The sequence below is a fragment of the Acartia tonsa genome, chromosome 8 (genome assembly GCF_053477335.1).
Source record: "Acartia tonsa isolate MP-2025a chromosome 8, ASM5347733v1, whole genome shotgun sequence".
In the NCBI taxonomy this organism is placed as follows: Eukaryota; Metazoa; Arthropoda; class Copepoda; order Calanoida; family Acartiidae; genus Acartia; species Acartia tonsa.
This window is the reverse complement of record NC_137267.1, coordinates 46296286-46312077: the sequence shown is the minus strand read 5'-3', so window position 1 is coordinate 46312077 and position 15792 is coordinate 46296286. Positions and strand designations below refer to the sequence as shown.

At 36.8% G+C, this 15792-nt stretch overlaps 1 protein-coding gene across 7 annotated transcripts in view; it reads left to right on the top strand.

Moving 5' to 3' along the window:
• The window catches only part of LOC145327109 (uncharacterized), a 56157-nt gene that overhangs the window by 20691 nt on the left and 19674 nt on the right, over window positions 1-15792 (top strand). For 4 of the 7 annotated variants that reach the window (XR_013882058.1, XM_080170640.1, XM_080170639.1 and 1 more), the window contains 12 exons: window positions 2804-2908; window positions 3327-3546; window positions 3940-4066; window positions 5745-6136; window positions 6435-6514; window positions 7029-8919; window positions 9336-9455; window positions 10030-10223; window positions 10650-11045; window positions 12533-12845; window positions 15112-15167; window positions 15408-15708. Coding sequence is in view for 6 of the 7 variants with exons in the window: in XM_080170640.1 (XP_080026766.1) it covers window positions 2804-2908; window positions 3327-3546; window positions 3940-4066; window positions 5745-6136; window positions 6435-6514; window positions 7029-8919; window positions 9336-9455; window positions 10030-10223; window positions 10650-11045; window positions 12533-12845; window positions 15112-15167; window positions 15408-15708 (4195 nt within the window). In the remaining variant the exon portion in view is untranslated. The remainder of the gene's footprint in view (window positions 1-2803; window positions 2909-3326; window positions 3547-3939; window positions 4067-5744; window positions 6137-6434; window positions 6515-7028; window positions 8920-9335; window positions 9456-10029; window positions 10224-10649; window positions 11046-12532; window positions 12846-15111; window positions 15168-15407; window positions 15709-15792) is intronic. The other 3 variants (XM_080170642.1, XM_080170641.1, XM_080170644.1) reach the window with 3 other exon arrangements.

The following is a 15792-nucleotide window of genomic DNA, read 5'->3' as shown; positions in this document are numbered from 1 at the left end:
GGGGACCTCCTTGGGTCAGCCTCCTGTATGAAGAATCTTTTAAATGATTAGGACTGAACACTGTGTAATTGTATCTAAGTAAAACCTAGCCCGCCTGGGTCAGTCCCCGACTTGCTAGATCATCTTAAATAATGTTCTCATGAACAGTTTATTCAATTAAAAAAACTTCAAAAAAGTAAGATTCTAGGTTAGGTTTGGTAAAATGCATTTAAGCCTTGCAGGCAACCCACCTAGCCCGCAAGGGCTAGCTTCAGATTAGTCTGATTCAATTATTAGCTCTCAATTTGAATTTCTGGACCTAAAAAAACTATAATTTTATGTATGACAGCACATACTTTTTAAAAATGCACTTAACCCCTGCGGGCCACCCACCTAGCCTACTGGGGTCGGTCCCCAACTTGCTTGATCATCTTAAATAATGTTCTCATAAATAGACACAGTTTATTCCAGAAAAAACCCTAAAAAAAAGTAAGGTTCCAGGTTAGGTTAGGTAAAATGCACTTAGGACTTGCAGGCAATCCACCTAGCCCGCTGGGGCTAGCTTCAGATTAGTCTGATCCTTTTATTAGCTGTAAATTTGAGTTTCTTGACCTAAAAAACCTATAATTTGATGTATGATAACACATACTTTTTCTAAAAAATGCATTTAACCCCTACGGGCCACCCACCTAGCCCGCTGGGGTCAGTCTTCGACTTGCTTGATCATCTGAAATAAGATCCACATGAATGGACAGTTTATTTGAGAAACAAAACCTAAAAAAAATAATATTAGATGTAAGTTTTTAGGTTAGGTTAGGTAAAATGTACTTAAGCCCTGTTGGCAACCCACCTAGCCCGCTGGTGTCAGCTTCAGATTAGTCTAATGCTTATTTCAGCTCTGAATTTGAGTTCTTTGACCTAAAAAAACCTATAATTGGTTGTATCTCAACATATATATAGGGAAAATGCACTTAACCCCTGCAGGCCACCCACCTAGCCTGCTGGGGTTAGCTTCAGATTATTCTAATGCTTATTTTAGCTCTGAATTTGAGTTCTTGACCTTAAAAACCTATATTTTGATATATCACAAGATGTATTTTGGAAAATAATGCACTTAACCCCTGCAGGCCACCGACCTAGCCCGCTGGGGCTAACTTCAGATTAGTCGGTCCTCGACTTGCTGGATCATTTTAAATAAAGTCCTCATTAATAGACACAGTTTATTCAAGAAAAAAACCTGTAAAATTATAAGTAAGTTTCTAGGTTAGGTTAGGTAAATGCTCTTAAGCCCTGCAAAAAACCAACCTAGCCCGGGGGGGTTAGCTTCAGGTTAGTCTAATGGTAATTTTCGCTCCGAATTTAAGTTTCTTGACCTAAAAAACCTATATTTTGATATATAACAAGATATATATTGGAAAAAATGCACTTAACCCCCGCGGGCCACCAACCTAGCCCTCTGGGGTCGGTTCCCGACTTGCTGGATTATCTTAAATAAAGTCCTCAATAATAGACAAAGTTTATAAAAAAACATGTTAAAATATAAGTAAGTTTCTAGTTTAGGTTAGGTAAATGCTCTTAAGCCCTGCATAAAACCAACCTAGCCCGGGGGGGTTAGCCTCAGGTTAGTCTAATGCTAATTTTCGCTTAGAATTTGAGTTTATTAACCTAAAAAACCTATATTTTGATATATAACATGATATATATTGGAAAAAATGCACTTAACCCCTGCGGGCCACCAACCTAGCCCGCTGGGGCTAGCTTCAGATTAGTCTAATGCTTATTTTAGCTCTAAATTTGAGTTCCTTGACCTAAAAAACCTATAATTAGATGTATTACAACATATGTATTGGGAAAAAGGCCCTTAACCCCTGCGGGCCACCCACCTAGCCCCCTGGGGTCGGTCCTCGACTTGCTGAATCATCTTAAATAAAGTCCATATGAATAGATACAGTGTATTTAAGTTAAAACCCTAAGAAAAAACAATTTAAGTTAAGTGTCCGCATCAAAATAGACCAAAAAAAGCCTAAAAACCCCATTTCCGCAGGGTTTTTCTTACCTAACCTAACCTTAAAATAAAAATTTTTAGATTTTTTTGCCATTTAGATGTAATACCTATAGGACTAGGCTTATATACCAAGTTTGAAGGGTCTAGCTAAATTTTAAGACCATTTTGCTCACGGATTACGAATAAATGTCATTACGCCCCCCCCCCCCCCTTAATACCAGTTTTGTCAGTACGGGCCTTCAGCTGTATAAAATCGTCCTTTCCGTAAAATTAGGATTTAAAATCAACGGTTTAATGTTTTGCTTATGTTTTATTATAGCAGATGTATTTTTATATTTCAACATGTTTAATTTACAATTTATCATTTTAAACTACACTCTCATAATGGTGTGGTGAAATACAGCCATCGCACTTCTGTGAAAATATGAAAGATCGCAGTTTTAGATTCTTCCCAGTACCCAGTAAAATTTAATCCTTTGATTTATTTTTTTAAAAAGCCTTTTAAAATATTGCTAGAATCCGGAATCCGCGGAGAATACGTTTTATATTTGGACGGATTCTGTAAGAATTCGAATCCGGTCCAAAAATTAGACGGATTGCCAACCCTAAAATAAACAGTATGATTTTTGTTATGAGAATCTTTTAAAAGCAATTTTACCCCTCTTATTGTTATCAGAATTTAATGATTAATAGCTTATTTTTTCGTTTTTCAAGACAGTTTTAAAATCCATTAAGGAAAAATTTAAAAATCTTTTAATTAGGTATGTTGTGACAAACTGCAAAGATTTTCAAATTCAAAAATTAATTTTTTCTTTTCAGGACATTTGTGTGATGTGCGGTTCCCTGGGAAATGATCTGGAAGGTCGTCTTATTTGTTGTGGTCAATGTGGCCAGTGCTACCATCCTCACTGTGTTAATGTTAAGGTAGGAAAATTATTGCAGTACCTTTGTTCTGTACCTAGTCTGTATTCATTAGGTTTAAATAAAGTAAAAGTTAAAAATTATAACGTAGTTTAAAACCCTTACTATTCCAATTTTCTTTGCAATTTAACTAGGTAGAGGCGGGGCAATGGACTTTGAATTAAACTGGTATCCAAAACTTTTAATACTGCCAATTCTTGATTGAAGGCTTGGTTTAAACTTGCAACTTTTCAACAAATAATTCAAGTGATCAAAAGGGGGTAATTTTGTCTATCACCATTGGGTACAAACATCATTGTTCATTGTCTTATCCCTTTAGATCCCTGATTTTATGATTGATTGGAAGATTCTTATGTATTGTTTATGCTACAGTTCAATTTTTAAAACAATTAACCAGTTTTTAAACCTTTTTTGTTTTTAGGTAACAAAAGTGATCCTTCAGAAGGGTTGGCGCTGCCTGGACTGCACCGTCTGCGAGGGGTGCGGTACCAAGAGCGACGAGGCCAATATTGTCCTGTGCGACGAGTGTGATATCTCCTACCATATTTACTGTACAAACCCGCCTCTGGATTGTGTGCCCGCCGGGGCATGGAAGTGCAAATGGTGCAGCGTGTGCCAGTACTGCGGGTCCAACTCGCCAGGTATAATCATTTTAGAATTATTTTCTATTAAGACTGTAAGTGTGGAATCATGGAGATAGGGGACAATTCAATGTCAATAATTTTTTTCTTTACGTTGGCATAACAACTTTAGGGACTTTCATTAAATTTTAGTTGGTTAGTTTATTAAATTGAGTGTTCAAACGTTTCAACCACTAATTGTAATCCACTAAAGGGATAATGTTATGTATCATCATTGATGTTCTACATAAATCGGCCATTGTCTTATCCCTTAAGATCCCTGCTCTAGTAACCTTTACAACTAAAGAATTTAAATGTTTAATTGTAACTTAAAATCACTGTAGTAGATCGTTTTAATCTGTTGCATCTATTAAAAAATCTTCTAAAATAAAAAGAAAAAATCTTCTAATCTAGGTGTTAACTCCGAGTGGTATGACAACTATTCGACATGTGGCCTCTGTCACTCCTTACAACAATGTCCCCTGTGTGAAGAGGGGTATGAAGAAAATGAACTCATTGTGCAATGTACAACATGCGTACGGTAAGTTCTTTGCTAGAAAGTAAAAAATTAGTTAAAATTGAACTTTTAAATGAATATGTTTTTATGTTGACTAAAGTTTATCAAATACTGTGGATAAGACACAACCATATGAAATAAACAAATATATTTTGTGTAAGCTCCACGTATTGCAATTGTTTGACATTCAATATCACATATCAAACACCCATTATATTCTAAATCTATCCGGAGAAAGGAAGGTGTTCTATTTTATTCAGATAACTATTTAATAAGTTGATTCTTCTAGTATGGCGTAGGGGGAATGTACTGTTTTTAATCAAAAATAGTGGTTGCGGATCCGGATTTTTTTGAGTCCAAGGATCCGGATCCGCAAAAAAATGCGGATCCGGATCCTAGGGTATAAATTTATGGAAAAATCTACCTAAAGGGATAGTTTCACGAAGTGCATTTAAAAAAAAATAGTGAACTGTAAGTTTTTTCTATTTTAAATAACGTAGTAGTGCATAATATAAAGTTATTGATTAAAATTAAAAGATTTGACCAGGGATTTTCCTAAAAAAATGAGTTTTTCATTTTTATTTTCAACTTCGTTGCATGTTATATATGGCAAAAACTTTTTTGTCATAAATACAACTTTAGATAGCATTTACTAGTTAAAAGGACTTTAAGCTTTTTATACAACAAAGAATGACCAATAAAATATTTAATATAGTACTTAGAGTAGTGATCTTTTTATATGTCTTTGTAGAATATATTAGGCATTGGATAGATATGATTGTGATAAAGATTTTAACATTGACCTGACCGAACTTTTTTTATTTTACAATATCTAAAAAAGTTAGTGATTTGCAACATAAATTACATGAGAATGGTCTTTTTATATATATATATATATGATGTATGGTTAGTTGGTATTTCCGCGTGAGATAATGTGTAGGTATATTGTAAGTAAACTGGACGGTTTTCTTTATTTTTTAAAAAGAATCTATAGAAAACCTGTCCTATAATGAACCGGACGTAATTTTTTATGTTTTTTAAGTAACTTGTCCCAAGGGGAACCCCTGTTCAATTTTTTTATAACTCTTGTGAAATATGTGTAAAAAGATTCTCTGATATTGGTGTTTTGGCTATACATATTTGGGAAAAAATAGACCATTCTCATGTAATTTATGTGGCAAATCACTTTAACTTTTTTTAGATATTGTCAAATAAAAAAAGTTTGGTCTGGTCAATGTTAAAATTTCTTTCAACATATAATCATATCTATCCAATGCCTAATATATTCTACTAAGACATATAAAAGTTCACTACTCTAAGTACCTTAACTCTTTAAATACACTTCGTAGAACTATCCCTTTATATAAAATAGTCACTTACAAATTTTGAAATATCTGGTAACCTTGTTAATATCAGCTGATTCACTCCCACACTCTTCTCTCTCACATTGACTTCGAGATTAAAGAATAAATATTTTTTGAAAAATTTGGTTTATTTTTATTGTCAAGGATCCGGATCCGCACTGACCAAATTGGAGGATCCGGATCTGCATATCATCAATGCGGATCCGCAACACTGGACTGGTTATAAGAATCAAAAATTGAAACTTAAATGGAAATATCTGAATCATAAGTCTTAATCTATACTAGAAAGAGAATTATTAAGGATTAAAAAAGTGCTTTTATCCTTTTTTTGTTTTTAGATGGTGCCATGGTGAATGCGACAGCATAATGTGCGAAGAAGACGCGGAACACTGCCTCGAAGCCGGCTATTCCTGCCTGCTTTGCCGACCCGCCGACGTACTACCACCCCATCTTGCCTTGCAATCAAAACTCGAGCGGGAAGCGGCTGCGGCCGCCGCAGCTGCCCTGGCCTCCAAGGCACCAACTCCGCCGCCCAAAAGCCCGGAATATCATCCGGTGTACAGTGGGTTCTACAACAACGCCAGCTATATGATGGATGGGACTATGTTGAGCGAACGGGGCATGCAGCATTTAAAGGCGTTGACGATTGAGAAGGATCGTGTGAAGCGTAAGCGGCGGCTGGGTCCGGATATGTTCAACCCGCTGAATCCTCTGGATCCTCATGGTTCAGGTAAGAAAAAACCGCTAAATAATTCAAGAATTTTCGTTAATTTAAACATGTTAGAATTTTCCTATCGATTTCAAACTTAGCATGGTTATTCCTATAACTAATAGGAAAAAATTGGGAAGCTCTAAAACGATCGGACAAACGAACATTAACACTTTTGGAGTGTTTAGACTTTTATATTCTGCTTATTCAGTACTGACACTTCAAAAGTGTTAATGTTCGTTTGTCCGATCGTTTTAGAGCTTTGCTTTTAAATATAAAGTCATCCTTGTTTAAAAATGTAAAACTGTTTATTATTCAGGTACTGGAGATAATAGTATGGAAGGAGATGGTTCAGATGAAGAAGATGATAAACCTCCAATGATTCATCACAATCATAAGGTAACAATTTATCATCAACAGGACAAATGCCACTGGTTGGATATATTATTACTTGGATTTTCATGTTCTCTAATAAAGTACAACTTGCAGTTGGCTAAAATAACAATTCCCTCCTACAATATACTTTTCTCCTTCTGGACGAACGAACTGACCAATGAACTAACTATGTTAGCAAGCTAAATTAAAATTAAAGTAGTAAGTTTTTTTCCCTGAAGCTTAATATTTCTGAAACTTTTGGTCCGAATTGATTGTATTTTTAGTTTTCAGGGAGGCTTAATAAATATCCTAAGGTGTTTTTGTTATATTTTCCTGACCTTCTTCGTCTTCCCCTAAAGGCTAGGGACGAAGTAAATAGTAACAATAGATTATAGCATATAGTTCTTTAGACCTTATGCTTTTTTGCTAAACTTTATGAGATTATAATTCAATTTCATACCTATTCAAAATCTATTGTTTTCTTTCATAAAATAAAAAATTTAATATGCAATACAGTAGAACTTAATTTATTATTTAGGATGGTGATGTAGTGCGACCATTAGCCGATGGCAGTGCCCCTGAACCTCCTGAAGGCTTTACAATTGTAGTCAAAGACAACGGCCTTATGGTCCTGCGTAAGAAGCGTTATCGTGACCTGAAAAAGGTCGGCATTGGCGGTTTCCTTGCCAAGACACGAACACCCAAAGGTTCCAACAAAAAGGGCGAAAACCCAGAGGATGACAAGAAAAAGCGTGTCGTATGGAAGCCCAAAAAGAACAAGATCCTGATGCAATACCCAGAATATATTCAGGATTCTTTCTTTGGCAAGGATTTTATGGGCCTGTGTCCTGATAAGTTGGATGAAGAACAACATCTAGTGCATGCTGATGTAAATAAGGTTGCCAAACAAGATTCCGGCACAAGTATTATGCTAAGCAGTTCTGCCCTTGATGCGCTTGAGAAAATGAAAGCTAAAGAAGAGGCTGAAAAGAAAGAGAAAGAACAGGAATTGGAAGAGAAAAGACTAGCTGCTGAAGCGGCCGCCAAAGAAGCAGCGGACAAAGCAAGAATTGCTAAAGAAGAACTAGATGCACTTAAACTTAGTGGCTTGCAACAAGTTAAAGATGATCCCGACAGCAAAAATGTTAAGGATGAAGAAATGACTGGTGAAGACCTTATGCTGCCCACTGATCTCTTTGGTGATGATCTATTTAAGAATCTTATGTCCGGTGGCGACATTGATATTGATGAAAGTGCTCTTGACAATGTTGGTGATGAGGAAGCGAATGCTGAGGCTGACGGAGATGGCACCACCCAATCCGAACTTGCTGCTGGCCTCAGAGACATGCTGGGGGATGGCTTTGATACTAAAGACATGGAGGATATTTTCAAAGGATTTGCTGATGATGAAAGCAAAGTTAAAACAGAAGTAAAGGATGAACCTGGAGATGAACTTCCTGGTGATGTGAATGAAACTCTCAAAAATCTTGAATCCCAGAATCCTAATGCGGACAATTCAATACCAACGTCTGATCAAGGATCATTGCAGATTAAACAGGAGTTGATGTCATCCGCTGAAGAAATTAACAATGCGGCTGTATGCGCAAGCCAAATAATCACTACCACTGCTAATATAAAAACTGAAATAACTAGCAGTTGCTCCATGATGTCGCAACAGCCAACTATAAATACACAACAGAACAGTATGATGGGTCAACAGCAACCACAACAGATGTCTCCAGTTGTGTCGCAGCATTACCAACAACAAATGGGATCCAACGCGATGTCGCCCATGTCACAATCCCCGATGATGTCCCCAATGTCCCAGTCCCCAATGATGTCACCGGTTCAACAGCAAAGTCCAATACAACAACAAATGACATCGCCTGTTATGGGTGGAGGAGGGCCAATGGGTGGAATGCCGCCCCAAAGTTATGCAGTGTCTTCTGGCCAAATGATGACAGTGCAACAGCAGAGCCCCGGTGGCCCTATGGGTGTTATGTCCAGCAGTATGCAACCTGTATCTATGCAACAACACATGAATACTGTTGTCAGCAGCGGGGGAATGATTGTTGGCCAACCGCCAATGAGCGGAATGATGTCGCCGAATAATCCGCCACCCGGCGCCGTAATTATGGGCCCTAGAATGTCTTTAACCCAATCTGGCGGCCCTATGGTGGTGTCTAGCTCAATGCCAATGTCTGCGGCCGGCGGCCCTCGTATGATGATGAGCCAGGGACCACGGCCGATGTACACTGGACTTCCGCCAGGTGCAACCGTTAGCGGCGGTCAAATTATGACTGTTACTGGCGGCATGCAGCAGCCCATGATGCAACAACGGCCGCCAATGATGATGAATCCTATGGGCGGGAGTGTGGTTAGGACAGTTGTTGGACAGCCCCAGCCCGGTGGGGGTATGGTCGTGACAGGTAATATTAACGATTGTAATTTTCTGCGTTTAAATTCTTTAAAGTTGATCAATGTTAAATTCAAAATTTGATTTGAAAAGAATCCTGTCTTTAGTAGCAAGGCTACTCTATAATTCACATTGTCTGTCTGTCCGACCGTCAGTCAGTCCGTAACGGAATGGGGGAAATGTGATTTTCTCAGCTATTATAGAAGATAGATGGCTGAAATTTTAAGTGAAGATTCCCATGACTGTTTTGTTCGTCTCTCTGTCGATCATGCTTCAAAAGACATTAACCTTCTTTTTTAAAGGTTTCGTGTCCGATTGTCGATTCCATGACTTTTTGTGTTTCGACACTTAAAGTTGTTTTAATATTATTTTAAAATACCCATAGAAAATAAAACTTTAGAATGAACTTATTGTTAAATGCTATGTTAGGTCCACCTGGAGGTGTGCAGATGGGCGTGTCAGGACCAAGAATGACAGGCGGAATAGGAATTACACGGGAGAGTGCGCAGGCACAACATCTTGCAAAGTGGGAGGCAGATGAACCTCTAGGTAACATTTTTTATGAACATTAAACCAAGTTCTTAACTTGCAATCAAAGGGTTTGTTGTCTGCTAAAGCTGGGATGTTAGTGGTAAGGGACAGGGATCCTAAGGGATAAGACAATGACCGATAAATTCATGTTCATCCCCAATGACAATACAAAATTATCCCTTTTGAAGATAGTAACAATTGGTTGAAACGTTTGGGCATTCGACTTAATGAGCCAACAAATCAAAATTCAATGAAAGTCCCCAAAGTTGTTTAGCCAACGAATAAGAAAACGTTAATAATAATGTAAAACTTTGGTGACTAGAATAACAAACTAATGTACCCTCCCTCCCTCTCTGGGTAAGGAACCAACTTGAACTAGCTCAACGTTGTTATCAAATATCTAATGTCTTGAAACTGCTGAAAAGATTTACATGATGAACGAAGAAAGGCGAATATGAGAATTTGAGTAAAATAAAATTGTTTATTTTACTTGTTCTTTGAATAAGATATGATTACCAACTGAAAAATAAATGAAACTAATATTTTTTCAATAACTTTTTTTTAACTTTTTTCATGATTGAATTTAATTTAGGTGATCAAGCCACCATTGCTATGGTTTTATACGCCAATGTCAACCATCCAAATCTACGGAACGAGTATCCTAACTGGCCTGACAGAATCAAACAAATTACAAAGATTTGGAAAACCCTTCCAAATGAACGAAGGTCGCCTTATGTAACCAAGGCCAGAGAGAACAGGACCGCGAATAGGATCAACAGACCAACGGTAGGATATCTTACTTTTAATTTTAAAAATTTTTCTTATTTGGATGTTCTTTCTTATTCTATGTTGAAAAATTATAAATTGGGATCTATATACTTACCTAAAGTTTATTTATTTCCTTTTTATGTCTTAAAAATGTGCATCTTCAATGTCAAAAAGTCTTTCTACTTTTACAATTTTCTCTTTTTGGAATGCCTTTTTCTTTAGTTTGCATCAGATTATGGCTTAGGGTAGATCGGGGTAAGTTCGGTCACTTTGGTCAAAACTGAAATTAAAGCCTGTTTTATACCTATGTATTTGAAAAATATGATCTTTTTAAGTATTTTTGTCTTTGCCATAATTAGACTCCTGTGGTAGACTAACTTTCCCCGATTATCCCTGATGACTGATTAGTTTAAAAACATTAAATGGCAATGATTGTTCTTGCAGTCAAAGTCGTTGACCGTTCGGTCCTGCAGCACCCCATCCTCCCCACACACACCTTCCTCCATGTCCCCCTCTCCCTCCTCCAACTCTTACCCCCTGCCATCCCTTTCCCCGTCACATTTTGGGAGCGGGCTTAATATTGGGCTAACAACGGCCGAGATGTACCCTAATACCGCGGGGGTGTCTCCTTCCCATTCAGGCCCCGCTATGGATGGTATGATGGGGCATTATGACCCTATGATGCCCATCCCCGATTCTCCGGGGGAGAATTCAGTTGCCCTTTTATCTCCCAAAACTCCTCACCACCATCCATTCTCGCCGCCGGCTGCATTTACCTCATCCCCCGCCTTTCCTCCGCCTCTGGCTGGCGCCATAACACCGCCGTCACTATCGATGATGGTTAGTCAATAAAATAAATTGAGTGCTAATCAAGGGCGTGCGCAGGATTATTAGTTAAATATCAAGCAATGGGAAGCAACATGATGAAATGAAGAAATTGTACCTTAACCCTTACAGATCGGGCCCCAATTCCCACCTTAATAGATCGGGGGGGGGGGGGGGGGCTCACAGAGCCCCCCCCTCTATCTCGGCTCCTAGTACAGATAAAGACGTAAAATTTTTTCTGGTGGTTCATGTGTATTTTTAGAGAAAATTACTTTTTCTAGTCATAGCAGTCAGACCGCTCCTTAGCCGCTTTTTAGCGGCCAGCCGCTAAATTTTAAAACAGCTGTAGAGCGGCCAATTTTGTAGCTAGGATGACCAAATTTTAGGACGAACTTTTATTTTTCATAACAAAAAAATTACTTTTTCTGATCATCGCCGAAAAACGGCAAATAACGGAAACCGCCATTTTCGGCGGTTACGGCGGTAAAACGGCGGTTGGCGGCGCAAATTAATATTTTTATCTGTTTATTATTGCTCAAGGATTTACCAAAAAAAATTATAGGTCTCTAGCTGTGATAGAAGCCACGATATTGATGATTTATATCTGTAGTAAAAGCCGGACAAAAATCGGTCATAAAGTCGGTCAGGGAGCGGTCAAACGGTCATAACACCACTTTTCTCAGAAGGTCATTGATATCTAAGTATTCACCAAAAAAATTTTTGGTTTCTACCTTATACACAAAAGTCATAATGTAGAAATTAAGATTTATTTAGAATTTTTTATAATTTATTTTGCTACCCAACCGACTTTGACCGGACACCACGACCGACACAGACCAGATATCCTAATAAAATCAACTCTTGTCGACGTATAATTACTAAACTTAAAAAGTCATGAAGTTACAGCTCTCCATCTTACCTACAAAAAAAATGAGATTGAAAAAACTAGAGGGGGGGGGCTCTTTGAGCCCCCCCCCCCCCCCCCCGATCTGTAAGGGTTAACACTTCCTTAATTTTGTGTTTTTTACTTATAATATTTTGCAGAAGAAACAAATCCTCGCGCACGCCCCCTAAAGAGTGTGTGGTTTCAAAGATTGGATTGCTTTTTAAATGCTTTGTTTTCTTTTTGGTTTAGTTTTATGTATTGTACATAGTACTTAATGATATAAATGCTTTGGATTAACTTTGCACCATGAATAATTAAAATAAGTTATGCACATTAAAGTATATTTGAAACATGAAAATATCATTTAGTATATCAAGAATGAAAAATTTAGGAAACTAAACATCACTTTTAGTCTAAATTGCTATTGTTAAACCGGTTTTGATTCAAATAAAAAAGGTGTTTTGCTATATTTTAATGGCTTGCTTTTAAATATTGTAGAAATATGAAAAATATTTTTTGACAATTAGATTTTAACCCCTTGCCTATTTTGGCATAATTAAGATTTACTTTGTTAGGGAAAGTGTTGCAATATTTTTATGTTATAATTTGCTTCTAGGGAGATATGATGAGTACTAGCAGTACGACAAGTCCAGGTAATGCATCCCAACAGCCTGGCAGCACAACAACAATAATCAGACCATCTGGCAACATCACTCTACAACAACAACCTGGCAGCATGATCCAGTCCCAACCGCCGCCTGGTAGCCAACCCATGCAACAGCCACTACAGTTACCTCCGGGCGCTATAAGGCCACAACAAATGCCACAAGCTGTCACCCAGATGCCACAACAGTCCAATATTAGCAATATGCAACAGCAAATGCAGCAACAAGTATCGCCACAACAACAAGGACAAAATCAAATCAAAGGTAAATTTTTTCTTCATTTTATACATATAATGCATAAAAAAATATAATGAAGGGGTTAGGGATCAATGAATTTTATAAAAGGGACAGTGTTTTAAAAAAGGATTCAAAATGTTCTAAACTTTAAAACAAAAATAAGATGAGCAGTGGCTTAGGTTTAAAAACAAAACTTGCACCTGCCTTGTAACGCATGTATACAGCAATAAAGTTAAATGCTCTATTAGTTTTCTTATACAAAACCATTGTCAGTAATACTTACGTTTTTAAAGTTTCATAACAAAGGGAGAGGTCATTTTCTAGTAAATCCCGTAAAGGTGTGTGTTATAAGGCCTAAAAATAGTAGTAGAACGATAAGGTGCTCTAGATATATGTATTCCCTATTGAATAGAACAATAGGGAAATTTTTTTTTTTTTTTTTGATAACCGTACCTGGATTATCTAAAAAAAATACGAAATTTCTATCAAACGCTTTGTTTGGCTCAAACTGACAAAAATTTAAAAAAAATATAATTATAATAATAATGTTTTCTATAGGTACAAGGTAAAAGTTAAGAACAATCTATACCATTAAACAAAGGAAGAAGTCATTCTTTACAGGTTGATTTATTATAATTATATTTTTTTTTATTTGTGTCAGTTTGAGCCAAACAAAGCGTTTGATAGAAATTTCAGATATTCCAGGTACGGTTATCAAAAAAAAAAAAAAAAATTTCTTCCCTATTGTTCTATTCAATAGGAAATACAAATATATAGAGCACCTTATCGTTCTACTACTATTTTTAGGCCTTAAAACACACACCTTTACGGGATTTACTAGAAAATGACCTCTCCCTTTGTAATTAAAGAACGAATATACACCTAGGTTTTTAAATTAATGGTTTTGTACAAATTAAACTGAGAACATGTACACACAAAAAAAAAAAGTTTGCACATATACATATATTACATTATTATTATGTTAATCAAGCTATAATATTAGATTATAAGAATATGAACTTCAAAAAAAAGTTAGATTTGCATGTTGACAATCATTATAAAAGTTAGAAAAATGAGAAATTTAATATTTTTTCTCGTATTCATTCGAATCCGGTGGATAAGAACCGGTTCTCATCCATACGAAAAAAACTATGTGAGCAAAGTATTATATTCGTAGAAAGCTGGATATAATACGATGCGAGAAATAACTATTCTCTTATGGAACCATAAAAGCGCATTGTTGATAAATTTTAAAAAATGTCAAATAAACATATTGATTCCTTTATATAATAATGTATTTGTTACTGCTTGTATGGTTTAGGCTTGGTGAAAGGCACATCATTCATTATTTTTTAGAGGTAGATGGGTGCAACTTCAGTCACCAATGAGTAAATTTAGTTGCAGACAAGTTGAGGCGTACTTTTGCCTTCTTAAAAAGTCTTACATTAATCTATTTATAGTCTTATGCTTTTTAAGTAGTTGGCGAAAATATGTCAGTTTTCCGCGGGTAAATTTGCTCATTGTCAACTTGGCCCTTAATCAACCATATACAAAAAAATAAACTAGCACAAAATGCAATAGATGAAATTAAGGATGGTTTAAAAAGTCTTGATAAATAAATAACTCAGATCGTCTTTTCATGTTTCAAATGTTAATGTATTCAACAAAGAATCTGCGTTGGATCTTAGCAATTAAAACTTAAGGTGCTCTGGCACTTAAAACGCTTTGCATAGGTAAATCTGGTGATATTTTGCTTACACACACACTTACAGATATGGAGATCCGGAACTTGGATGCTTGCTTGCACTTCTGGTGATTTGAACACTGTTAAGTTGCTACCAAATTTTTGGAACTTGCTTTCGCTTACAAATCACTGGTATTTTACGGCTACATTGATCATTAGAAGGTTTTATGAAGCTTTTCTTAGAGGCTACTGGAAGGGATGGTTGATTCACACTTACTCATTTCATTTATTTGAAACTGCACAAAATGAAATGTAGATTTTGGAGACGAACTGGCTTGCACATATGGTAAAAGTAGCACTTCACATGCAATGGCTTGGTAGGCTTTGCTTCTCTGAATATCTTGTTTTCTCCATTTGATCATAAGAAATTCATTTTTTTCACATTTGGTTGTGGCGTTTTGTTTTCACCTGGTTTGGCGAATATCACACTTGTAGTAGCGGCGGCTTTTCATGCACTTGCACACACTGCTCATCAGCTGGAATGTATTTGGTTTGGCGGGAAAAAATGGCGGCAAATAAATATATGTATATTGATTGATTGCTGATTAGATGAGGTTGGAGGAAGTGGTGCAAATGTGTCCCAACTAGCAGCAAGATTATCACAGGAAAAAGATACATACCAACAATCTAAAAATTTTGCAAATGAATTTCACTTTATTAGAGTACATGATAATCTGGTGTAATATCCAAGTAATAATAAATATCTCTTATTTTGCAATATCCATGTTAAAGTTTACCTTTCAGAAGCAAAATAAGAGGGGTCTTTATTTTCACTTTACTTGTTTGATTTGCTGAAATAAGATAATAATAATATTATTGTTGATGCATCATGTATAAACTTATAGCCACTTGTTTCCTCCAAATCTGATACCTCCAATCATCTGCGCAACCTCCTACAACGTCCCATATCCTCCTTGCCTGGAGGTGAAGGACTGACAGATGGTACCGCTGGCATGTCCATACCTGGCATGGCAGGGATGGAGCTGACTGGAGGTGGTCCTCCAACTTCTATGGAGGGTATTGTTGTGTCTGGAGGTTTAATTGGAGGCGGAACACTACTATCAACGACTTCTGGTGTCATGGGGGGTGTTGGAGGAGGGTGTATTATGGGTACTCCGGTGTCTACAACTAAAGTTTGGGTTCCAGGTTGTTCTTTTTGCGGTTGCTTTGTCCTGTTTTGTTAACATGTTTTTTTTTCTCCCGGAATTCTGTGTTTTATCCCTTGAATGT